The sequence below is a fragment of the Sprattus sprattus genome (assembly GCF_963457725.1).
Source record: "Sprattus sprattus genome assembly, chromosome: 10".
NCBI lineage: Eukaryota > Metazoa > Chordata > Actinopteri > Clupeiformes > Clupeidae > Sprattus > Sprattus sprattus.
In genome coordinates this window covers 13847438-13873553 of record NC_137908.1, presented here as the reverse complement: position 1 = coordinate 13873553, position 26116 = coordinate 13847438, and the positions used below count along the sequence as shown (strand labels likewise).

Here is a 26116-nt window from a genome sequence, read left to right as displayed (position 1 = left end):
CAAAGGACTTAGAGAACAACGTCTAACACATGTGAGGTATGGACAATGGAAACTTACAGGGCAAATTCAACAAACTTAAGTCGATGAGACATTTGTGTTGCCTGGATCCCATTCCAGTTTCGAAAGTATATTTCTATTCTCCTCTTATTTGATTTGCGACTTACACATGTGCGTGTGTGCGTGTTTGTGTGTGCGTGCGTATCAGTATTTCATGTTTGCGTGTTTATTGTGTGTTGCGCATTCTGGGAGCTGTTTTGCAGAAGTGATTGATTTGCTTTCATCACATACAAATGTGTGCTTGGTTTTTGCCCATACATCAGCCTCTGGAGATACGGGTGGTGGGTGCATCAGCAAGGTCAGAGAGCTTTGGTCGCGTGCGTGTGGGTCCGTGTGTTGGGTTTGGTGAGTACAGCGAGGTGGAGACGGGGAGATTGGGGCTGCGTGTCTAACAGGCCACTGTATTTGTGTTTGTCCCACAGGCACACTGCGCAGACAGGGGGGACCAAAGGCTGCCCTCAGAGACCTCTGAGCTTTATGCACCGTGGAGAACCAGCCTCAAAGGTTTGTCATGTTGTAGGAACTCTCACGCATGGGCACGTGTACACACACATACATACGCACACACACACACACACACACACACGTTATAAGATGTACTTTACATATTTTAACATACATACAAACACAAACATATACCCTCACATATATACACACACACATATCATATTATATTATTTATAACAATATTATTTGTTGCCACACAAAAGAATGAGTGCTTCACTGTATATGCATTCACTGATCAATAAATCCATTAATGGTTTTGATGGATACTTTCAGTGTACACTAGAAGGGGAATTCCCCTGTTTCAGCACCATTAGTTGCATTGCTTCCTCTAATGGCTGATATGTATGACAGAGTGCTTCAGGAAGGCAAGGGCAAGCCGATAGGAAGTCTAAAACAGGGAATGCCATCCAAACGAAGCCATGTATGAACACCTAATGAGACCTGCAGACTCCTCAAACTGTTGTTTTTTTTTACTGCCAAGGAACTGTTGTACTGTCAGTAACAGGAAATAGTTATTTTTCCTCCTGTCTCCACTTTTCTCCACTTTTACTTGCATCCTCTTTTTTTGTATCATTGCAGTCAGTGGGAATTTGTATCTCTCACTTTATCCCTATTTTCCCCATATGTCAAAATGTGCACTATTGTACTCTCTCGCCTTTCTTACTTTCCCTCTCTCCCTTTTTTCTTTATCTCTTTTTTATCCTTGGACAGTCGCTCTTTCCTGCTCCCGTTTAACCCGCCCTTATTACCCCCTCGTCTTTAATAAGGATGGTAATGGCAGTGTTGTGTGTTATTTATGTAGTTCTAGCATGGGCGGTCAGCATAGCAGACTTTCATCTCCTCCGTTAATGAAGTGATATATACGGCACACAGGCACCGGTGCAGCCAGTGTGGCCTGCTATGCACCCTCAAGCCCGGGGCAGCTGCCCAAAGACTCAGGGCCCTTCTCTCTCTCTCTCTCTCTCTCTCTCTCTCTCTCTCTCTCTCTCTCTCTCTCTCTCTTCTCTCTCTCTCTCCCTCTCTTCTCTCTCTCTCCCTCTCTTCTCTCTCTCTCTCTCTCTCTCCTCTCCTCTCCTTTCCTCTCTCTCTCTCTCTCTCCCTCTCTCCTCTCCTCTCCTCTACCTTTTTCTCTCTCTCTCTCTTTCCCCTCTCTCTTCTCTTCTTCAGTGTGGCCTGCTATGCACTCTCAGGCCCAGGGCAGCTGCCCAAAGACTCAGGGCCCTTCCAACTTCCAACAGAAAAAAAGTTATCTGGCTGCTCTTTTATCTTCAATATTTTAGCAAAGAGTTTTTAGGAAAAAGAGAGGGCGGCTCAGGATAGAGAACAGGAAAAGATAGATAGATAGATAGATAGATAGATAGTTACATTAATAGATAGATAGATAGACAGAATGTAGGCAAAGGAAGAAAGAGGGGAGGGGAAAAGGAAAGATGTCCTTAGAAACTAATTGATGTGACTTTGACAGCCAGTCCCTAGCTCTGATCAGAGAGCCTGGTTGAGGAGGAGTGCTGTGTGTGTCAGTGATGGAACTCCCTCAGGAATTCCTTCACTTCTTACTCGCTTTAAGCGAGGTGGCCAACACTGCCTGGTTCTTCATCTCTGAGCTAAACCTCAGGCGGTGTGTTTACAGGCATCACAGCTGTGCAGTCAGATGATGTTTTTTACCGACTCACTCGTGAAGAAGTAGACCCACCTGTGGGGTTCCCTATGGAGCTGAGCAGTCGTACACTTAGACTTTTCAGAATCCCCTTTGACTCCGTGTGTGCGGCAGCCACAGGAAACACACACACACTAATCCCCCTACAACAAGCCTGACCCTTTGTCCAGTTGAGATGTTTTATGCATCGTTTGGCTCCTTCTTTCGCACTGCCTGAAAAGAAGGTCCGGCGACACCATGAATGGATGGAGAAATAAGAACAGCAAAGGAGAATAACTTGGAGAGAGGGAGGGAGAGATGGTAGGATAAAGAGAGGGGGGGGGGGGGCGGCGAAATTAGTGGCAAATGTGCCTTAATTTATCGTATCTGTCCAGAAGCTGTCATCTGGCTACAATAGAGGAGCTGCTTTATGGCCCAGAGGCTGTAGCTGACTCAATGCAGAGAGGGGAGAGAGGAACTGCCAGAAAGACACGGAACAACGGAGTGAGAGTGAGGAAGAGAGAAGAGAAGTGACCATGCTTCTATTTTAAACTCGGAGTGCTGTCGAAGGTTGTAGGTAGGGTAGTGGAGAAAAAAAGACAGAGAAGAAAAAAAAACGTCTTGGTATTCACAAAAGGCTTTTTCTTTTCTATTAACAGCCCCTTAATGGATCTTTTAATGGAAAGTGCGTGGAACTAGAGGGCTTACCATTTCTGATGACATTTCAAATGCTGAAATGTTAAATGGTAACAAGTTTATTCAATTTTGGGGATGATGCGGTCAAATCCTCTTAGTGATGATAAAATCATGTCAAAAATGGAAAAAAACTTTGAGGATGAAGTTTTTATCGCTTGACACAGCAATCAGCTTAAAAGGGTTTCAGACAGAATGTTCAGGCACAGTGATGGAACCAAGATGAAGGTCTGGTGCTATGTGAGATAAAACGTGATGTAGAGAGCTGTAGAGATCTCATTTCTTTGAAGTGGCCCACTCTTTTTTATGTGCGTCGAATGTGAAGCCAAACTGCGCAATCCCAGAGCAAAACGGCCCTAATGGCCAAGCATGCAGGAGCCAGGCCAGAACTCTACACCAAGAGCATCATTATCAGTGGAACTATAAAAAACGTTGAAAGTTCCATTTGATCGGCTCTTTGTTCCAGATACGAGAAGAATGTGTTAAACCTCTATTCAAAATGACTTGGATGGTGTGTGGATCCGTGTTTGCCCAACACTTGCTGTATACAGTTCACTTAATCCCCACATACTCAATCTCTTGGGTCTCATCTGGAGAAGAGACCTACTTAAATACCAATCAGAAAACAAACGCAAATTATCCTACTGTGTGTGTCTGCTGTATTGCTGAGTTTTTCCACTGCAAAAAGAAACAAAGTAAAGGTTGTCCTTGGCACTGACTTCTAAGTAAGATCAGTCATGATTCCCACCAGCCTTTGGGCACTGTGTGTGTGTGTGTGTGTGTGTGTGTGTGTGTGTGTCCTCACAGATTGGGCCTGGGATGGTGTTTGCGCCCCAATATTTGCTCAAAACATGTTTTGACTTGGGCTGTCAGTTTAGCATTTGAATCAAAACTCAGGCAAACTCAATTTTCTCAGGCAGCCACAGTCAACTCCAACGACGCAAGAAACTTATACAGTTTTTCCCAGCTCTATATGAAAGGCAAGTTATAAAAGCCCACTTAACGCTCAGTCACAAGTTTTCTTCTTCTTCTTTTTTTTTTTAAAGCACCAGATAAAAACACCTTTGGGCTTCGCTCTGGCAGGGCAACCATATGGCACTCTCAGCCAGCCATGCATGACAACAAGCCGGCGACGTGCCAGCGTCTGGGGTTGAAAAAAGAGCGCCGCTCTCACGCGGACCCACACACAAATGAAAATAAGCGACTCACAGATGACTGCCTAACGCTGCTGCAGGACAAGTGTACCATGCGCTGAATGTGCACTGAACGGAGACTGAGGCCAGGTTTCCTGTTGGCTGGGATAAGAATCGCACCCGAAATAGCTCATATGGCCAGCCCCAAAACAATAAGCGCTCATTGTTTAGAGCTTAATGTCAGGATTATAAATACGATTATCTTAATAGTAAGATCTAATCTGTAAATCCCAGCATTTATCACAGAGTAACCTTTAGTTTTTGTCTCCACACTAAACAGGAGTGGCTACCTTACAGTAATACACCAATACAACACATGACTTGCTAGCATTCACAGTCAAAACTAATTTGTTGTTAGGCATTGTCATGTCTGCTGAGAGGTAATGACCTGTCTGTCGCTCTGCTGTATTCCAGTGAGGTGTGGCTCAGTATAGAGGTGTGATCTTGGCATTTAGAGAGTAAATCATCAGCGCCTTTCCGGGGTGTGTGAACCACAACAGCTGGTAATATACCGGTAATTTGTTGGGCAACAAGACGAAGCAACAGTCTCGTCACTCACCGTCACCTGCAGTCTAGCCAGTTATAACCAACGAGCAACGGATCCAGTTCATTAATTTCATCTTGATTAATTTCAATTTAATTCAATTGTATTTACTTATCTTGATTCATTTCAATATAATTCAATTGTATTACTTATAGAACATCATTAACGTTGTTTTAAGGAACCCAATCTGACCCTGATTTGTACTCGAGTCAGCTGCTTAGTGTGTAAGTAAAGCTGAAATAGGAATCCAGAGACAAGCATAGTAGGTGTAACGGATAGCTTACATGAGTAAACAAACAACCTTTCACAACCTTTTCCATGCCACTCCCTAAATCTAGCAGGAGGTAAAGTGTTGCATGACAAGGTGGTGGTAGAACAGGCTTATGTTCCCTGAAGCCAGACATTAGAACAAAGCTTACTTCATTGTCTGCGTGTGGCGTGAATGCTTGTATTATCTGGAAGAGTGACAAGTCAAGATTTAAGCATTTTTCTACCTCTGGCTTTCTATGGTAGGCATAGAGATCAGGGACAGGCTGGATTTTCAATTAATGTAATCCTGTCCAACAGAAAGAGATTGAACTACGAAACAAAATCACAAAATGTATCCATTAGTCCATCCATTAATGATTCATTTTTTCAGCTCTTCTTTTCTAATTTTTTTTCTTTGTCTCCCCCCGTGCCCTTTAGGTGGTGATGTCTGAGGAGGCCGAACTAAGGGAGTGCAATGAGGCCTTTGAGTCAGAAGAGGGCGACGTTGACCCATTTCTGGAGGACGAGGAGGAAGAGGAGACGGAGAGCAGCCGGGAGATGATGGAGAGACTCAGAGAGCTGGAGGTGAGCTGGGAGGGAGGCTGGAGTGGGTCATGTTTAACACATGGAGAGGGGGCGCACATACAGCCTCAGATGTGTGCAGTAGTGCATAGAGGCCCTGATTTACGGAAGATTTGCAATTGCAGAGTCTATGTCAACGACAAGAAATACCCAAACTGGTGCTCATTCAAATTGCATAGTCCTAATTACACCATGTTAGATTATCATCATGCCTTTGAGGTTGTACCACCTCAGATCTATATTCAGTCAAGTAAAGTATCCGCAAGTCAGACCATTGTGTATTCATTAGAAACCAAAGCATCCACGTGTCTGTATAGTAGATGCTCATTCAATTCCATTGATCAAATGTAAAAGCGACACTGGGGTGAAGATAAAGGTCAGTTGTATTTATACCTATGTTTCCAGAAGTGCATTGTGCCACTGTCCGGTGGGTCTTTGTATTCTGTGCGGTTGTACAATACAAAGGATTGTTCTCTTCACAAGGGATTTCCACTCTGTACATCTCTCCCTGAACTATACCAAATCCATCAGAGTTAAAATACATTCATAAATAAAGCAACTACCAATACCAATGATACTGGGTGAGATTAGTTTCTATAGAAGACTAATGTGATGACTGTTCTAATGGTATGAATCTGGACTACTGCACAGATAGACCCTGACATTTCAGTATAGCAATCACATGATTCAAGCCTTAATGCAATTTATCAAACAAGAAAATCATGTAATGTCAGAAAAACAATTGGATTTCAACAACAGAAGATGTAATTTAAGAAAGTTTTAGCTTCTTTGGACCTCAGAACCTGTCATCACACTTAATTAGCCTCTCCTCGTCTTCACATCCTAGATAAGGATGGTTTTTAACAGTGTCTCTGCTGTCTAGTCAAAAAAAGACCTGTTAATAGATGCTGTGAAAATCCCCTCATAAATAGCACTGACACATCATGTATTTTCTTTAATGCTGTTCAGCCTTTGGTAAATCAGGTTTTTTCAGGGTTTGTCAGCTGAGAATTGCATTGTCTATTTGCAGTGCTATCAAAGGTTGTGCGAGGTTGGAAAAAATATTACGAGGAGGTCAAAAGGTTAAGCCCCCAGACAATATGCACTTAAGAGCTACAGCGCTAAGCACACGGGTCCAGCAGCAGTAGTTGTTTGTTTGTAGGGCTACAGACTTATTCCATCAGGAACCAGTCAGGCTCTTTCCTCCATGCCCTAAGGTATGTTTGTTGTGCTGGCTAATACTGCCACCACACTCCGAGAGAAAGATAACCCAAAACCAAAGCACCCTCTTATAGAAGCCTAATTCAGCTTGACTGTTTGGGTTTGAGAACACAACTAGCTGCCAGGTCTAATGGCTGAGACAGGTCTACCCCTGATCTGAAACTGTTTCCACAGCTATGTCTGGAGGAGCAAGGGTATGGGTTTATTTCCCACGTAGCTTTCCTGAGAGCCAACAACATTTCCTTTCACTTCCCTCACAAATCCCTCAGTGACTTCGGAATTCTGCCTTCGAAATGACTAAATGCGAATGAAGTGAGGGAATTCTTTGGGTAAATACTGAAATTCAGTCATGGGATAAGCATTGATGGCCATACGCTCACTGCAGTGGTATGTGTTACCAGGGACACACTTGTGTGTGTGTAGGAAGGGATACTATCGCAGATGAGCAAGTGGTCTCTTAGTCCACAAGAGGGCACTCTCTCCTCACGAATATCTCTCATAACACACACACACACACACACACACACACACACACACACACACACACACACACACACACACACACACACACACAAATAATTCAATTTCTCTGCAGTAACAAAGGATGCATGTCAGTTATTGTTTTTACAATCTTCATATTTTACTATATTCCAATTCATATATAGTTATATCGTACCTTTCAAATTATCAAATGTTCTCAAAAACTCATGACACATTATTTTTCAGTGACAGAAATGACACACATGTGAGGCACCTTTCACATAGCTGCCTGTTGTGCTGGAGTTGGAGTTATTTGACACAGAGGGATGGCATGCTGATAGTACTTTGCCATTCGCGACAGACATGTTTTCAACATGATGTTTTCAACATGTTGCTACTGCTCTCTGGTGGCTTTCAGTGGGAAGATCATCCGCTGCTAGTGCAAATCTAAGTAAATCAAGTAAATCTAATAGAATTATCACTGAATCATATTGAAACTAGGTTTTATTGCATTTGAGTTCATAATGACGAATTATACAAGTATTTGGTACAAGTTAAAGCATTGAAAAAGACGTGGCTTAACCTGGATGTTCACATTGCACTGGGTTGTACTGCAGTGTTTTATAACAGTGCCATTTAAACCTTTTCACTTACATAGAGGGCATCTGTGAGGTTTATCACGCTTTGGTGATTCTGCCCTTTCTATAGCAGCGGTCACCAGTATGTGTGTGTGTCTGTGTGTGTGTGTATATATGGGTAAATGTGTGTGTGTGTGTGGGTGTTATTCTGTGTGTGCCTTTGGAGAGTACGAGCACTGCATTTCACAGTGACAGATGTCACAGCTGACTAGTTCGCCGCTAATTCAAATCTGTTTTGCTTAACCTTTTCATTTCAGCTCCCTCTCCCTCTCCCTTGCTCCATATTTTTCTCTCTCTTCCAACCAACCTACCTTCCTCACTTTATGCAACAATCCCTCATGGCTGAATGATGGTGCGGGCCAGTCGTTAAGTGCTTGAGTTGAAACCTTCATTGCTGTTCCACTCTCTCTCTCTTTCTCTCTTTCTTTCTCTCTCTCTCTCTGTCTCTACTGCACTCACCCCCTCCCATCACAAGAGTACCTGCCAAAGGTTTCCCAAACATTATCAAAACTTTTAAAGCACTCTTAAACTAACCCTCTTCCTGTTGCTTTTCTCTCACCTGATTGCACACACACACACACACACACACACACACACACACACATACACACACACACACACACGCACACACACACACACACACACACACACACACACACACACACACACACAAACACACACACACACACACACAAACATACACACTCCACTTGGATACATACACACTTACACACTGTTTCTCTCTCTCTGGTCCACTACTCTCTTGCTTTCTCCTTCTTTCCTGCACTTTCTCTTTCCTACTCTGCATCTTTTTTTGGTTCCCCTCCCTCTCTCTCTTTGTTGACCTCTTTCTCTCTCCTTTTCTCTCCCTCTCTCGCTCTTTCTCCCTCTCTCTGTCTCACTCCATCATCCTGGCAGGGAACCAGTAGAGTGCTCTGAAATGCTCTCCTCCTCCTCCTCCAGAAGGCTCTTCCATATGCATGCTGTTGTAATATGCTCAACACTTGCTGTTCTCACGGCCGGCTCCAAAACCCACAGAAGCCCGCAGGAAGCACAGAGAGGGGAGGGGGATGGTGACTGATGGAGGGGGTGGCTGAGAGTGGAAGATGGGTCTGAGTGGGGTAAATGTTGTGGAGGGGAGTCTGTGAGGGGCAGATGTTGTGGATGGGGGGGCTGAGAGGGGCAGATGTTGTGGAGGGGGGGTGCTTGGGGGTTGCTGGGGGTTGAGGATCCAGGGTGTGTGGTGGTGAGTAGGCAGGGGCTTTTCTCTCAGTAAGCCTGGTAACCGGAGCCCAGTGAGCCAAGCTGCACACGATCACCACTTACAGAGGTGAAGATTCATAAACAAACAGCCAGAAGGCTGGAGGCTCTTTGAGTGTGACTCATGGGTACAGACACACACATACACACACGCTTGCACAGACACACGTATACACATATGTACTCAGGCAAGCACTGACAGGTGGTTGGAGACACTCTCTTTAACACCCATCCACCCATCCAGATACAGTCACCAATGACACATATACTCACACATACATCTATTTGTAATAATGCATACCCATTGACACACAGCCATACACACTTACGCAAACACAGTCATCCTTGAAGTTGCGGATGAATGTGTGATGTGTGAGTAAACGCATGAGAGGGAAGCAGAACCTCACCCATTGCGTGCAGCGTGATTGCCCTCTGCTCATCCTCTGCTGATTGGACCTAAGCCTACCCCCCCACCCCACTTTTCCTGACGCATTGAGAACCCCCCCCCCTTTCCTTTCTTGAATTAGATCTGTATTTAGCAAAGATCTTTAGTGAATACAACCCATGGAATGCTGTTATTTGTTGGATTTGCCTGGGAGTCTGACATCATATCAGACTAGTCTTATAGCTGCTTTCATGTGGATGCCCACTGTGAGGGCGGAACCTTCGATATCTTTTACTCTCTATAATCTGTGTCTAAACATTGTGTAAATGCAAACACCTATACGAACATATACATTTAGACGTACACAAACACACACACACACAAAAACAAGAACACACACAAGCATTTGTACACACACTCACAAGCACGGCGCCTTGTGCACTAATTCAAATCGACTCTGTCGCCTGTTCCATCCTGCCACCAATGATTTCTAAAGGAAGATGGTCAGTGAAGTGCTTCCACCAGCCTCTATTTGATTTTCTCCTCCGCTCTACTCGAAAATGCACCCAGACAAGCAAATCATGAGGCGACTCTGCTCCCCAAACAATTAAGACCTGGATCGATGCTGGAAGGGGAACACAGCGGTCTCTTTTGCTATTGTATAGTAGTGGGTAGTCACTTAGGAGGAGGGGGTGGTGGGGATAGGGGACTGTTTTTTGGAGAAGGGTAGATATTTGTTATTCTTTAAAATTGAAATGGAGAGCAAAGACATTTCCCATTGGGCTGTTTACTAAAGTAAGCGTGGGTATCACTCACGTTAGGATACGCTCTTCGATCGCTGTTCCTTAAACATGCACACACACACGCACACACACACACACACACACACGCACACACATACTGCCTCTGTGTGATTATGATGGCTGGGAAGCAAGTGACCCTGTGATGGGTTGTTCCGTGGACATGAGAAAGTTACAAAAAGGATAATATAATAAAGATTCTTTCTGAAATGCTTTCTTTGTTTGATTTTTTATGATACCTCCTGTCGTCCAGTCCCTATGTCTTATTCTCTCTGTTCATTCCCCTTTGTCTTGCTTTCATCTTACCCCATTGATCTCTCCGTTCACTTTTTTCTGATTCTCTCTCTCTCACACATTTTTATAGGCTGAGAATTCGGCCCTTGCTCTCGCAAACGAAAGCCAGAGAGAGGCGTATGAGAGGTGCCTGGACGAGGTGAGAGATTGCATGACTTGTCTTGACTTGATCACATTTAAAGTTGATTTTATGGCTCGCCTATACAATGTATTGTTGTCATTCACAGCTTCACAATTTGAACAATACCTTGTTTGATTTTATAGGTTGCCAACCATGTGGTGCAGGCCCTTCTAAACCAAAAGGTACAAATGAATGTTCAATTATATTACCTTGACATAACATTTTCCTGGGTAATACTTATTTCTGTGTCTGTGTGGGCATATTATTTGTTACAATTTATTGATAAAGTAAACAGTTTTGGTGGTGCGCGTGTGTGTGTGTGTGTGTGTGTGTGTGTGTGTGTGTGTGTGTATGTGTGTGTATATGTGTGTGTGTGTGTGTGTGCTTGTTTGTCTCAGGACCTGCGGGAGGAATGCATAAAGCTGAAAATGCGTGTCTTCGACCTGGAGAGGCAGAACAGGACGTTGACAGAGCTCTTCACACAAAAACTCCACACACACCCCAATCCCCTTCAACAGGTAAGGTGGATTACACACTCCCACAGACACTCACACACACACACACACACCCACAAGTATGCCCAATGTATTGCATTAAGCTCTCACAATGGTTTGTGGAAGTGCAATACCAGCAACTTCAATGCTAGTGCACCATATATACAATGATGTATTTAGGACCCACAGTAATGCAAGGTAACCTCTTGCATACACTTTGTGATATGAGATCCCATCGAGCAATGTAGCTGAATTATCATGAGTCAAGTTGGTCACATGGTGAACACACACACACACATCCCGTCTCCCCCTGTGAAGATCCCTAATCTCATGCATGGCATTCATCCCACTTCTGACAACAGCGTAACAAATGCGTTGCCTCAACCGGACACGTATCTGCGCTGAACCAAAGGTGCTCCCATGCTTTCTGTTTGGGCTGACACCACATACCTATGTAAGCTCAATACAGCAACTGACAGGAATCTTGTTAGCATAATCGTGTGTGTCGGATAAGAGCAAACGCTGACGGAAGGCTAGTGTGCAAGATACACTCACACGCACTCACACACACATTTCTGATATGATACTTGGGGTTGTAAAAAAAGACATTTGTGTTGGTGCCTGTGCTGTTGTGTTATCATGTAGGTCTTACGCTGATGTATTTAGTCATGGGTTATTGAGGCACTGCATTTCAGGGCTCTGTTGAAGTCAAACGGTGTGACTCAGACAGAATTCACCAGCTGTTTTACCTCCACTCGGGCGTCCTGTGAGCCTGCTAATGAGAAAAACAACTGGGGCTTGAAGCTTTCATTTTTGTTTTCGTTTATTCATAAGGCATCATCAGGCTGCTGGTTCATCTGCCTGTGAAATCAGTGCCGCCAAAATAGCTTCCCCCCATCTCCTCCCTATTCTTCCTCACCAACCTGTCCTCTGTCCTCTTTTCCTCCCCATGAGAGGAGAGGTCTGGTTGAAGTCATCACAGCGCGCGTGACTGCTGTGCATACCCAACTCTTCAGAATTTCCTCTACCACTGCACTCCCCCTTTTTTCTGCAGTTTTCCAATATTGCAATTTAGTCACCGCCTCACTCCTCGAGTCACAAAGGAGAACCACATGGCACTGTTCCGTGCCTGCCACGCGTATCCTCCTTAACAGAACAAATGTCCCAAAATTAGGGAGGCGGGTTTTTCGCGGGAGGGGAAATCGCTGGGCAGCTCGATCCTCAGCCTCAGAGCTGTCACGGTGATTCGGTTAACCACCCGTTGCTACGGTGATTGTTTTTCTGGGGAGCGGGGATGTGACTCTTTGGTGACGGTTATTTGTGGGTCTGCAATTCAGTGGTCCAGGCAATCTGTTATCATCACATGTGTGGGTACCCAAATAATAAATGATGAAATGAGGCATTTCTTTTAAATTCCCATTCTCCAAGCGTGGCTTGATTTTAAGCACTTGCACACTATATATAGGCTTATATGTCATTATGTATAAAGTTTTGTTATTTTTATAGTGGTCATGTAAACAAATGGGAATCAGTGTGGTTGTTATTTCTATCGCTCTCTGAAGACCTTGATGGTGTATCATGTGCAAGAATTCCCTGGGGAAACAGTGACAGGAAGGCCTCTGCTCTTTGATATAGCATGAAATGGCTAGAGGTCATTTTGGTTATTTCTTTGAAATGTGTGATACTAGGCCTTTTTTCCAGCTCTCTGGTTCACTCTCTGTCTCTCCCTCCCATGGATTCTCTCTAACCTTTGGTTTTTGGTCTCATTCCATTCACTGCTCTGTTCTCTAGTAGGCTCAGTGTTTTCATCTTCATCTCTCTCTCTTCTCCCCACTGCCTCTCCTCTTTCTGTGATGCCCTCCATATTTATGTTTACTGTAAACTCCTTCTCTTTTCTGTTTATCTCTCCTTCGCTCCTCTCCTCATGCCCTCCTCCCTCTATCTCCTCTTGTGGTATTGAGACAGGTCTTTTCTCTCTCTCTCTCTCTCTCTCTCTCTCTCTCTCTCTCTCTCTCTCTCTCTCTCTCTCTCTCTCTCTCTCTCTCTCTCTCTCTCTCTTATCAGTAGCATTAGTATTCCAGTGGCCTCACTTTAGAAAGAAAAGGAGGTAGAGAGTGGGGTGGAGGTGGGGGTGGGGCTTGGCTGAGAGTTAACAGAAAGAGTTTGAAAAGAAGTGAATCTTGAAGAGAAATCTTGATGCGGCCTTTAATCTAAACAAATTCTGACTGTAATTGCCAGGAGGGTGAAATGGCATTTTTCTATTACATTGAATGGAGATGGAAACTGTCCCAGACTGCCCCCACTCTGTCCATCACTCTGCCATTCATGAAGTGGATGGATGCATCTCTTACCAGAGATAATAGCGCACTCCCCCCCCACCGCCACCCCCTCCACACACACACACACACACACTACTGTTCCCCCCACCCCCCCTCTCTCTATCTGCTTCCTCCTGGCTTGCATTTATTTGGAGACTGCATAAGAATGTGATGCTATCTTGCCAGCCCATGCAATTTAATTACTTTAGGTCAGGATTGGGCTGAAAAGTGGTCGGTGCGCCTGGGCAAATGCAATTTCTCCCGGATTTTTGTATTTTTTTAATGTAGGTTAGTCAGAGTATGATGGATAGCATTGTTATCGATGCCGTTGTTTAGTATATTTGTGTTTGTGTGTGTGTGTGTGTGTGTGTGTGTGTGTGTGTGTGTGTGTGTGTGTGTGTGTGTGTGTGTGTGTGTGTGTGTGTGTGTGTGTGTGTGTGTGTGTTCGGTGTGTGTGTGTGTGTGTGTGTGTGTGTGTGTGTGTGTGTGTGTATGTGTGTCTGTGTGTGTGTGCAGTTGTGTGTTTTGGTTGGTTATGTTTGAGTGTTTGCATGTCTTTCGTTCTCTTAAGAATTTGTTTATGGGGCACATATTGCCATACTTTTGCTTCCTACCCAGGCTGTCTACACTCAGTTGGAATCGCCTGCTGTTTTCATGACAGCTCTAGTTTCCACAGCCTCTCCCAAAGGGCGTCTGAGTACAGAAGAAAATGTTTTCACAAATTAAATTGAAACAAACATACCAACCAATTACGCTCAAGCGTTCTCAAGACCACTCAATTTACCCCGGCCCAGATGGTCCCATTGTAAATGCCTTACCTGCAACATCTCCGAAGATGTCTGCAGATTGTTTAAATGGCACGTTTGTCTGAACAACCACCCAATGTCTTTCACTCTTTGCAGTTGCCATCGGTGACTCTTCTAGAGCACAATTTGGAGGCCACGGTGACGAACACAGAGAAGATGGTAGCATCTCACTGCCAGGGAGAAGCCAAGGTGAGTTGTTTGTTTTGAGGCTCAAATGCACAGACACTCCAAGATTGCACTCTAAACACCAACACAATTACTTTGTTTTAATCTAAACCCAGTAAATGAATGGATGGATGGGTGGTTGGTTAGATGGAGGAATGATTGGATGGATGGATGGATGAATGAACGAATGGAAAGAGCAAAGGCTGTCAATTCGACTGTCTGCAAACAAAGTGCTTCACATACATTGAAAAGGAAACATCTCATTCTAAATGTGATGTACACTGGGGATAAACTTCTTCAGTCTGCAAGTTCATCTCATGTCCTCAGTATCCATAGCACTGGCTCATGCTAATCTGCTAATATATGCTAATGATATGAAGGAAAACGTTCACTGCTAGGTCACCATGTAGCTTCCTCTTGGAAGTTAACCTTTGTAGTGATACTGTTCTAATGGAGGCTTAAAATGTTTAAGTGTTCAGCCCTGTGTCTATCTGGCTTACTATCAGAACCTACTGCAGTAATAGATCTCAGACAATGACAGAGAGTTTGATGTACACCATCCACACGGTTGGTGTTTCTGTTATTGCCCCCTCTAAACCTCTCTCTTGTTTTATGTAGCACTCACATTCCCATCCCCATCCTCCACCTATGACCAGTCCCTTCAAATGATAATTAACTTGTATAAAATTGTCCTGTTGTTATTATTGTTAGCGAGGCTAAGTATCCCTGTCCACGGTGAGCGCCTCTCTTCATCTCTGTTTTTTTCCCCTGTCCATTTTAAATGACCCAAGCTGCGTGCTGCCTCATAGCCTGAGGAGAAAGTGCTCTCTCCTGCTGACAAATGTCCTATAGCACCGAGAGAAGGGGACACACATACAATCATTGCAGCCCTAAAGTCCACTGATTGCTTTCTCTGAGTGGATTGGGGGACAGCTGTCAAATTGAATATAGATTTTTTTTCATCCCCTCGAAACACAGAAGACACTCCATCCGTCCTTCATCTCTCATCCGTTTGCCTCTCCTGAGCTGATCACACCCTCCTGTCCCTCTCTATCCGTCCAGTGCTCTATCTCCTCCTCTCATCTCTTAATTTACCTGAAAAGTTCAGGCCTACGGTCCATTTCTGTGCTATTTTTATACTACACATTTTTCACATTTACTGAAGGGTAGATTACGGGTTCTAATGCCTAAAGCACCACTACACATGGATGCTCAGATGGGCCTTTGTTAGCTTCTCTGCATCACCTCGAAATCAAGTCCAAGCCAGCAACTCTCCAATGTGACCCGTGTGGGATCGTAGGCTCTAGTCAGCTGGATAAATCATCATTCCGAATCATCAATTTCATTACCTTCATGACCTCTTCAATCGAGATATCGGGCACCAGATATAGATTTGTCATATTGACATGCTGTTTCCTTGAGGGTATAGCACTGAGGTACAGCACACATTTAGTGAGCTGCTAATCCACAGAAGCCTTGCAGCATTGTTTTTACTGTCCCCCTCACTCCACTCCCTCCCTACCCTCTGTCTTAATTCAGTAATCCCCGTGGGCTCAAAAGCCAGTGATGGCTTTTAAGAGATTGGCTTCTTTAGCCTCGGAAGGTTGGAGTAGGGAGAGGGGAGAGTGCCCTGAGTTTCTCTCTGTGTATGCGTGGGTGTGTGTGCGTGTGTTACAAAATTAATTGCTTCTTTAATTAAAGATAAAGCTGGTTCCTCAGGATGGACCAGCCATGTGAATCCAAAGTAACTCTCCATGGTTCGCTTCTGTCTTCCTTCCTCCCCCTTTCATTCACTTCCTCATGTGTGGAGGAAGGGGTCACCCTCAAAATGACTCTGTATTAATAATCTGTTAGTTTGCTTGAATGCTGAGCAGAGGATTAGTCATCCGTTGGCCTTTGTGAATGTCTTAATCATTCTGATCCTGACACCAAATGGTAGCCCTGCCTTTATTTGCTTGACACAAACTTTTGGGCTTTATCTCTCTGTGTTAAATGAACACACTAAAGTGAGACACTTTAGAGAAAAACCTGTCTGAAATCCTTGTTGAGCGCTTTAGTAGCTAGGTAATTTCATGCACCATATTCTCACACCACTATTCTTATCTATTTATTATGTATCCACCAAATGATGTAGTCTTCCCTACTGACTACTGTCTAAGAATCTTTCAAAGCACTGATAAACACATTTAACAAAACGGTCTATGCTGCACATATCAGTACAAGTTAATGCTAATATGGCTGTCTTTGTTACTTGTACAGAACAATGGTGATCGCACACAGAATGGTACCCCAAGCCAAGCTCGAGGTCCAGCCACCTCCATGGACGCCCTGTCTCCGTTCTTCAAGAAGAAAGCACACATCCTGGAAGTCCTTCGCAAGCTGGAGGAATCCGACCCGCTTAAGTTCCACCCCTCATCCTGCCTCTCGTCCTACCATGACATGGGCCAGACAGTGTTTCTGGGAGATTTCCCGGGGACCTCCGTCTCCCGTGCACCTCATTGCAGGCACTCCAGCTCTGACTCAGACATCCACGAGTATGCCAGTGTCGAGGGGGCACTTCAGGATGACCGCAGTAGAGGACATGGGGGCTGCCCATCCTGCCGGCTTCTCACTCAGAAAAGCAGCCTGGACAGCCTGTTAAGGGGTACACCAGGACACGGTGGTTCTTTTGCTGTTGCCAGTGCCATTGGTCTGCCAGTTCGAGAGGAAAGTGTCAGTGGGCAGATATGGGTAGAGAGTCATCAGCAGGGGGCATCAGCAGGCGCTCCTGATCCACATGTCATCATTCCCTCCCTGGAGAGCACAAGCCATCCCTACACACACAGCACACGGACAGATGGTAGAGTGGTGTGTGGGTCTGTGTCAGAGGCCTCTGATCAAAGCCAGGAGCCAGGTGATGAGGTCAGGAGTCTGCAGCATCATAAAGATAAAGCTGTAGAGAAGTTGTCACTACGGAAATCTTTGTCCAGAGGTTCTGACACCACTCTTCAAGCTGAAGATGGAAAACACATTGAGGCACCACTGTCCCAGAGCCAGGATCAAAGCCAGTTGAGCAGTAGCGCCGAACAGGAGTGCTGTTACCTGGTGGTGGACACTGATGCTACTGTGAAGGATGTGGAAGAATGTGAGGACGCCGAGAAGGTCTGCAATGGGGTCTACTTCTCCTCCAATGAGACGTCTGTATCCAAGAAAGTGGCTGTGGATTCCTATTCCCCAGCTCCAGTGCCGGAGAGGATCAGCTCAACACCTCCACAGCCACAGCAGCAATCCTCTGGGAAAAGCAAATTTGCACTCAGCCCCACCTCTCCGCCCTCATGCCTTAGTGAAGCCAAGCCCTCCCCGATCTCCTCCCCATCACGGCTGCTCAAGTTCCTCAAGATCCCTGCAATCGGAGAGCGACCTCAAACTGCTCAAGCCTTACGCCTCAGTCCCCAGCTTACACGTAGCTCCAAGATCCCCTGCCGGAACAACAACTACGAGGTTTACCACTCACCTGTGATGTCCCGCAAAGCCACCACCACAGAGAGGGAAAAGATTTCCTCGTCCTCATCCTCTCCCAAAACGGACACTTACCCTGGCACACATTCTGCACCCACATCACCCCCAAAGCCGGATGAGAACCTCTGTTCCCCTATCCCTGTCAATGAGGTAAGCTATAGTAGCCACTCGGCACCCAAGCCTAACCGAACCTCTAAAGGGGCACTCCCTTCATCGTCTCAGTCACAAAGGAACTCTCAGAAGGTACCCCACTATGAGAATGTGTCCGACCTTGCCGCATCCAACGGTTTGCCGCAGTTCATCCCATTCTCCCAAAGAGAGGGAAGCACCACGGAGAAACAGAAGAGGAACACGTGTGACGACAAGTTGCTCAGTCCTCCTTCTAAGAATTCAGATTCATCCCCAGCCACCGGCGACTCCCCCTCAGAGTCTTCTGATGAAGAGGAGACTGATACCGAGAGTCCTGTGTGGCACAAACCCCATCAACACTTCAGCTTGCCTTCCTCCTCATCATCTGCCTCCAGCAAGGCCCAGAGAGTCTCCAGTTACTCCAGCATGAAGGACAGGCCACAGGAGAGAATCGCATCCGAAGCTGTTCAGCCACAAACTGTTGAAGTTGTCCAGTCAGCTCACCCAACAGGCTCCAGAAAAGGAGACCAGCCCCCATCACTGCCCAAAAGGACGGTCTCTGTCAAACCCCAAAACGAGACCAGTCATCACCCTTTCAAAGAACGGCTGGCTGCCCTCGGGAAGCTGAAGAGCAACGAGGATCTTCACCAGCCCATGGATAAGAAAGAAGCACAGTGCATTGTAGGTAGAGCACCTGCATCCTCTGCCCCAGGCAATAACGAGCGAAGCAAAACTGCTGAGCGACAAGGCGACCGCAATGTGGTTGAACATAGGCACTCAAAGTATACTGATTCTTTGGACGGAAAACCTTACCCCAAAACTAGCTTAGCAGGCTACACCAAGTATCCTAGTACATGCCATGAAGTAAGCCCCAAGTCAGCAGTAGCAACAGGACCTGCCAGCAAAGGAGAATTAGAAACTTTCTCTCCAAGGGTATATGTTGCCAAATCTGAAGGCCCGAAGATAAAAATGGGAATGTCATCCTCGACTGAGCCCCATGTTGTGATGCGTAGTTACGGAAAATGCCAAGTTCCGTCAAACCACCACAGCAAAACTTCTCCAAGTCCCCAGAGCAGTCCAACCAAGGTCCTGTCTAAGTCACCCTCGAAAGCTGGTCAGGCGTCTTCATACCCCCGAGGGATGAAGCCTGCTCATGATGATCGTGGCCAGGCACAGAAACACCCTGCTCGTCCAGAGGACAAGTCCAAGCTCACTGCCAGCAAGAAGAAGTTTGTCCACGCTGAGAGCTTCCCGCCTCCTCCTCCTCCCAGGCCTCCTGTCGAAACATCCGCAAGCACACAGTCGCTGGAGGAGAAAAAGCCTCTCGCGCCCCCATCTGGCCCTCAGTCAGCCATTGAGCAGAAAGTGATGCGTGGAATCGAGGAGAACATGCTTAAGCTCCAGGAACAGGACCGCACCCAGATAGTGGAGACCAAGCAGAAGACCTCCAATGGCATTGCCAGCTGGTTTGGCCTGAAGAAGAGTAAGCTGCCAGCCCTCAGCCGCAAGCCAGAGATGTCCAAACTCAGGCTCAACATGTCGTCGTCGTCCTCATCGGTTTCCTCCGCAGCCAACAAGGACTCCAAGGCAGGCCCAAGGAAGGTGGTAGAAAGCCTAAACATCTCTAAGTTAATGGAAAAAGCTGAAGATCTCAGAAAAGCCCTTGAGGAAGAGAGGGCCTACGTGAATGGGGTGGGCGTTGGAATGCCCCTTGATCGTACTGGGAGGGGACATTCATGCGAGGTGGTGATGGATCCAGCACAGGGACAGCTTTCCCTTATGTACCGTGGAGTGACCGCTGATAACTTCATGCAGCAGTTGCTAAACAGGTGAGTGGGGCTACATACAGTATGATTCGCCAGGGCTTTAGTGCCCCAGACCATGAGATGGAAACAGAAGCAACAGGCTTTTTTGTCACTGCATTCTAAATACATTTCAAATTTAATGCTGCTTTATCCACATGACTGTTTAGATAGAGTATTGGCAAGACTAGTATTTCAAAAGCCTTGCATTTCTGTTGTACTGTTCCAGGTTGTGAGATGCCAATAGAAGTAACATGATTTTTCTCTACAGGGTGGACGACAAAGGAGCCCCCACTTTTGGCATGGCTCACAGACGCCTCTCGTTTGACTCCAAAAGATCCCAACCTTCATTCCTCCACCAGAGGAATGGCATGAGCCACACAAAGAGTAGGGATGAGATGGACAAGGTAAGGCCATTCCACTCTATTAATAATGTTGTTCTTTATGTTACATTATTAGCCCCAGTAGTTACAAGATTCACTACTAATTTGTGATGTCAGTGCTCTATTTCTACTATTTCTATCATTTATGTTTTGCCACACTTATGATCAAAACAAAAGTGATTTCCTCTCACTTTTACAATTCTACATGATGGCGTTTAGGCATGTTTCCATTGCATATACACCAATACATTATGTTTGTATGTAAACAAATACCGGTAAGTATAATTCTCAGATAACAGTGTTCTGAGGCAGAGTATTACATTTCTATGTGAATAGCTGTCTGAATTTCAGTGCATTAGCTCTGAAACATAATATGTCTGTTTGTTTACTCCCTTTTGTTTAAGGGGCCAGACATGGTAGGTCGCGATGAGGTCATATCCGCCGAGAACCTGGCAGAATCCATGAGCTCCCAACACTTCACAGGTATCACCCTTCATACTAAATCTCTTCACCATAGTCTGATGAAGTGACCCTGTCTGCTTCTGCTCGCTAGCTGTGCTGTTGCGTCCACGGCTCATAACCTTATGGCCCTCGGCTCAAAACACATCACGGCCACCATCTCTTGTTAAGTTTTGACACAAATTGTAATTGCGTCTGCATCTGATTGATCTGGTCCCTCGAGGTCTGTAGCTCTGCCTGAGAAGAGGAGTATGAGGACATACTCTGCTGGTCGTTGGCTCTGCATTAATTTTTACCTTGGGGGACGTTTCACCTAATTCCTTCCTGGACTCACTACCAAGTGAATATATGGAAGTTGTCTGGTTGTTTAACAATTGAATGTACCTCTTCCAGTCCCTGTAGCAGACAGCTCTCATAAGGACCAAGTCAAAACTAGAATGTTGATAATTTGTGAATGTAGCTCTCTTGCCAATGCTTTAATCCAAGTAGTTGAATGCGAATTGAAATAGGGCTTGTCATTTTAAAATGTCTTTACTCTTGATATCACTGCAGCTCAACAATGTACTGTAAATTCCGAGATGAAAACGATGTCTGTGAATACATTTATTTGGAAGCAGTTTCTTAAAGTTTTAAGCTTTAAACTTTACAGCTCTTCTTATATTGATCAATATAATAATCTCTTTGTCATTGTCTTGTTTGTTGTCAACAGAGTACTCTTATGCTACAGTTTACATTCACTCATCACTTTCCATGTGGCCAACAGGTTCTGGAGCCTCCATGCGTACGCTAGACAGTGGCATTGGCACATTCCCTCTGCCCGACTATGCCAGCAGCGCAGCAGGCAAAAGCATCCCCAAGACAAAGCCTCACATGGAGCAAGGGTTTTCTGCTTCGCATGGGAAACACGGACCCCTAATGAAGGTTCCACGAAAGGCACGTACCCTGGAGAGAGAGCTGTCGTCCCTGGAGGAGGTGAACCCATCTGCCCTGTATGGCAGAGGCCTTGAGGGGAAAGGGCCCAGCATGCATCTCTCCAGCACCATCCACGAAGGTAAGCTTTAATGGAGAACCGTCATTCCTGTGCTCATCTGACATGAAGGCTAACTTTATAAGCTATATCATAACCATCATAACCATAGAAAGAAAAAAAGAAAGAAAGTGAATGAATGAATGAAAAATGTATTAATGATACTAAAAGAGAGTTTCAATTCCCATGTATTTATTTAAGGGACAGATTGGCCCCACTTATATATACATTTATCTGGATTGATGTACAGTATTTTAATCAATTTTTCCCTTTGGGATTGAGCCAAAACATCTTCAATAAATTGAAAGAATACAATGCTACAGCACTGAATGCCAAATTCACTCATTCCCCTTCAGTAATTTAATCTTTTTTTTCTCTCAGAATCTTAATTAAACAGCAAATTATGGTTTGGCCCTGATTACAAACTTGTATTATCCTAAAAAATACTGTATTTGAAAGGCATGAGCTCGCAACAACAGACTGATTACAAACTTGTATTATCCTTAAAAATACTGTATTTGAAACGCATGAGTTACCCCCCAACAACAGACTGGCCAATATGACTGTGTTGACTTTGTTGCTCCAATTTGTAGACATTGACACCTATGGGGCCCATATGCAAAATCCCCCAACTAAGAACTGGACCTTCCCCAACCTGAAGGGTTCAGCTGGTTCCACAGATGTCTATCTTGGTGTCCAGGGAGATCTGGAGCCATCTGCACAAGGAATGCCATCCAGAAGGGTAAGTCATCCCACCTTACAATTAGTCAGTTCATTGACACTTCCATCTTGTGACTAAGATTATAGTGAGTACAGATTGCTATTCAGTGCTCGTAGTTCCTTGGCACTAAATCCAATGTACTGACGTCACCAGCCATTTCAGCTGAGAGTTGAGTCAGACACTCGTCCTCCACAGTATGTCAATGTGTAGATTCCATACCCCTCACTGTGTCCATCAAAGGCTGAAGCTCTCTATGTGCTCAGTGCTAACAGTTTAGTCTCTGCAATGATTACAAGGCATAATGTCAAGAAAACTTGTGTATTTAAGTGACCTATACCTGTCATTGTTGTGAGCGTAATTCAGGCCTGAAATGACCTACATGTACACAATAAAAATCACAGGTGTTATCCACATCTGTAGTAAACGACAATCTATACTGGCAGTGATTGGGCCTCACTCTTGAATAACGTTAATTATTTTAGGCTATTAAATAGTCTATTCACATAACCAACTGGCATGTATGGATAATCTTCTCTTACGTTGTTATTGCTTTTTCACTTCACTAAAATGCATGCAGTACTTTTAAAGGGACACAAGTGTAATTGAAGTAGGACAATTCACCCACGTCGGTCATGCACGTTACTTTCCTAGTTACCTTTGTACCAGCCACATCTTCTGCTACTGACATTTTTCCTTTTTCTTGATTTAAATTGCTATTTGCTGCTCTGTGTTTTTCAATGATTGAAATCACTGCTCTGTTTACTGACATCAGACTACCTGAAGGACTTGAGCTATGGTTGTTAGTCAAAGGTGGGCTGTGTTTCAGGGCCTGCCTCTTCCTTTGCAAGGACTTGTGGTCTTATTTAACTATGAAGCAAGACTTTTAATATAAAATTGGAAATTGACTTAGAGGAGGGGGTTGAAGCTCACACTGGTCATTCTTGTTAGCACTGGTATCTTATACTCATCACTGGTTAGTACAGCACCTTGTACTGATCACTGGTTACTACAACTAGGGGGTACTTCAGTGACTGTTGCAGTCATTGACCGGTCAGTGCCATCATCAGCCAATATCTTGCACTGAAACTGGTTAGTGACCATAAGCACGAGCACTTGTCCCTGTTGCTCATGCAAGCATTATCATGATCTTATTTAAACTGTTCCTTCATTTTTCTGAGCTTACTTTAGCCTTTTAAAGTCTTTTAATAACATTTAGTCTTCTGAATGTCTAAACAGAACGACTTAGTTGTTCTATAAAAAGTGCCAGTACCCCCACCTGGTTAATGACTAGTTTCAAGAGGTCCTTTTGCTGAAATGATCACTGTTACCTATCACTTGATGGTGGCAATGGTAGAGGAGAACCACAAATGTTCAAGAGCTGTGTACCAAAAGGCCTCCATGGCAAACAAAGACAAATTCTTGGACACAAACCTTGAAGCACAGTCTGATATGTGGGTTACAGGAGTCTCCTCCTCCAAGTCTGTAAGACAGTATTTTATATTCATTTATATACTCTTCATATATCTTTTGTACTTTGAAAAACGTGAGTTTGATATCAAATCAGTTAATAATATTCAATATGAAGACCTGCTGAGAAGCTGTGAGGTAACTCCTCCTTTTTAGAAGAGATCAAAGAACATTTTGTCTGTAAGACCATTTAACACCATATAATATGACATATAAACCATAATTTTAAGAGTCATTGTGATCTTTGACAATTCTCCATTCCAATGATAACACCTAAATCTACCGTACGCATTCTGACATACAGCTATGTTATGAAGAAGAATACCTCAAGTTTACATGCAAACAAATACACACACATTCACCTACACATGCACGCACGCACACACGGGCACACACGCACAAACCACATACGTACGCACAAGCATTTCCCCAGACGTATTCTGCACATCTTGTCACAGCCCACTTGAAAACATTTTGAGATGTGCATTCATCCACAGACTAGCACATCAAATGAAGTCATCAGTATGCCTCATCCGCATCGTGTCGCTTCCTGAGGTAGCATCAATTATCATGTCACACTTATTCTCTGGGTGGTGCAGTTGAACATGTGACTAAGCTAGCAGAAGATGGGAGGCTGAAGGTGGAAGAGGGTAGGAAAATAAGGAGACAAAGAGAGAGAAAATACGTAGAGAGAGGTGATATTCTCGTTATCAATGCAAACAACTTCCTGAGAAGCCAGAACTGGTGTTGCCATGGAAATGATGCAAAAAAAGGAAGAAAACTGTATCTGAACTATTCTTCAAAGCAAGTAGTTCTCTTCTCTTCTCTCTCCTTCTCTGTCTCAACCTTTTGGTAAATGGTACGAAATAAGGAGAAAAGAGGTATAAAAAAATAAAAAAGAATCTCAGAAAGCAAGCTCTTCAGTTGGGAACTTACTTCCCACTTATCCACCTCTTTCTCTGCACCCAGCTAAAAAATTGCCTTTGGCAGAAGAATGAAAGCATACTTCACAAAGGCACAAATAAGTGGTTATTGGTTTGTTATTTTTCTTAAATTTTATTTAGTTCAATGCCTTTTTTTTTCCATTGATGTCTGGAATCCCATATTTTTTTTCTTTTAGATGTGACATAAAACCAGGGTCACCTTCTCTTAAAGAATAATGATCGATTTATATATATATATATATTTTTTTTATTATTACTTTTTTTACTTGATGAATTACAAGTATCTGTAATGTATGTACCTGTCACAAGATATAATGATCTGTGTGACCACAACATGGCTCCCACACATAATTGAACTTTTAAATTCACAGTGCAGTTATACAAGTGTATAATGAAAAGACATACAGATATAGAAATATATATACTATTCATTTATGTTATTGTATTAACATAGTGGGCCCTCATTTCAGCAGGCAATGACCATCATGATTGGGCTTCATGCATTAGCAACTGTAAGAATGAGAGAGAATAGGCGGGGAGTGCGGGGACACCTATATTTGTTAATATTATTGACACAAAACAGGGTGCTCTCACGCATAAGTGGTGTAATTAATGGATGTGGCATTGAAGTCATTCTTTACCAACCAATCACAATGATTCGACCATACCTCATTAAAACTCACACAGAGTTCAGTAATTGGTCTACAATAGAACACACATTTCCAGTCGGTTAACACCAGAAGAGATGGAGGTTTTCACACATGTTTGCACTTAGAGTCTTGTTCGTGTTATGCAGTTAGCACAATGATTTTGCCAAGTTATTAAATAGCTTTAGATCAGGCGTGGTGGATGTGATGCCCATCAATGAAATTAGGGGGCCCACTATGAATTAGCCAATAATTAAGTGATGATGTTTCTGCTTGTGTGTTGTTGCAGAAACAGGGAGAGCCCCAGGGACCAAGAGAGGTTGATCCCAGTAGCCTCCCATTGGCCCCCCAGATGGGGCTGAGCCGGAGAGGAAAGAGCCGCATCCCAGGAGGGCCAGAGGTGGGTAAGGAGGGCGGCCTGGAGTTGGTGAAGGAGCGTCCAGACGACATCCTGTCCCCAAGCCGGCCACAGGCCCTGGAGACCCCTGAGTCCCTGAGTGACTCGCTCTATGACAGCCTCTCATCCTGTGGCAGCCAGGGCTAAGAGTTCACACGACCCCCCCCCCACCCCCCTGCACTCTCCTGGGGCTGCCTAT

At 44.5% G+C, this 26116-nt stretch overlaps 1 protein-coding gene across 1 annotated transcript; it reads left to right on the top strand.

Annotated features, from left to right (window-relative positions):
• Nucleotides 1-519: 519 nt before the first annotated feature.
• On the top strand, nt 520-26064 carry nckap5l (NCK-associated protein 5-like; the record flags this gene model as incomplete). Its single annotated transcript, XM_080846835.1, has 12 exons — nt 520-561; nt 5318-5464; nt 10610-10678; nt 10804-10842; nt 11059-11178; nt 14375-14467; nt 16703-19899; nt 20144-20279; nt 20660-20738; nt 21478-21765; nt 22335-22483; nt 25810-26064. Exons 1-12 carry the CDS (start codon nt 535-537, stop codon nt 26062-26064), a joined length of 4599 nt encoding a protein of 1532 aa, XP_080702961.1. The 5' UTR covers nt 520-534.
• Between the last annotated feature and the right edge of the window lie 52 nt (nt 26065-26116).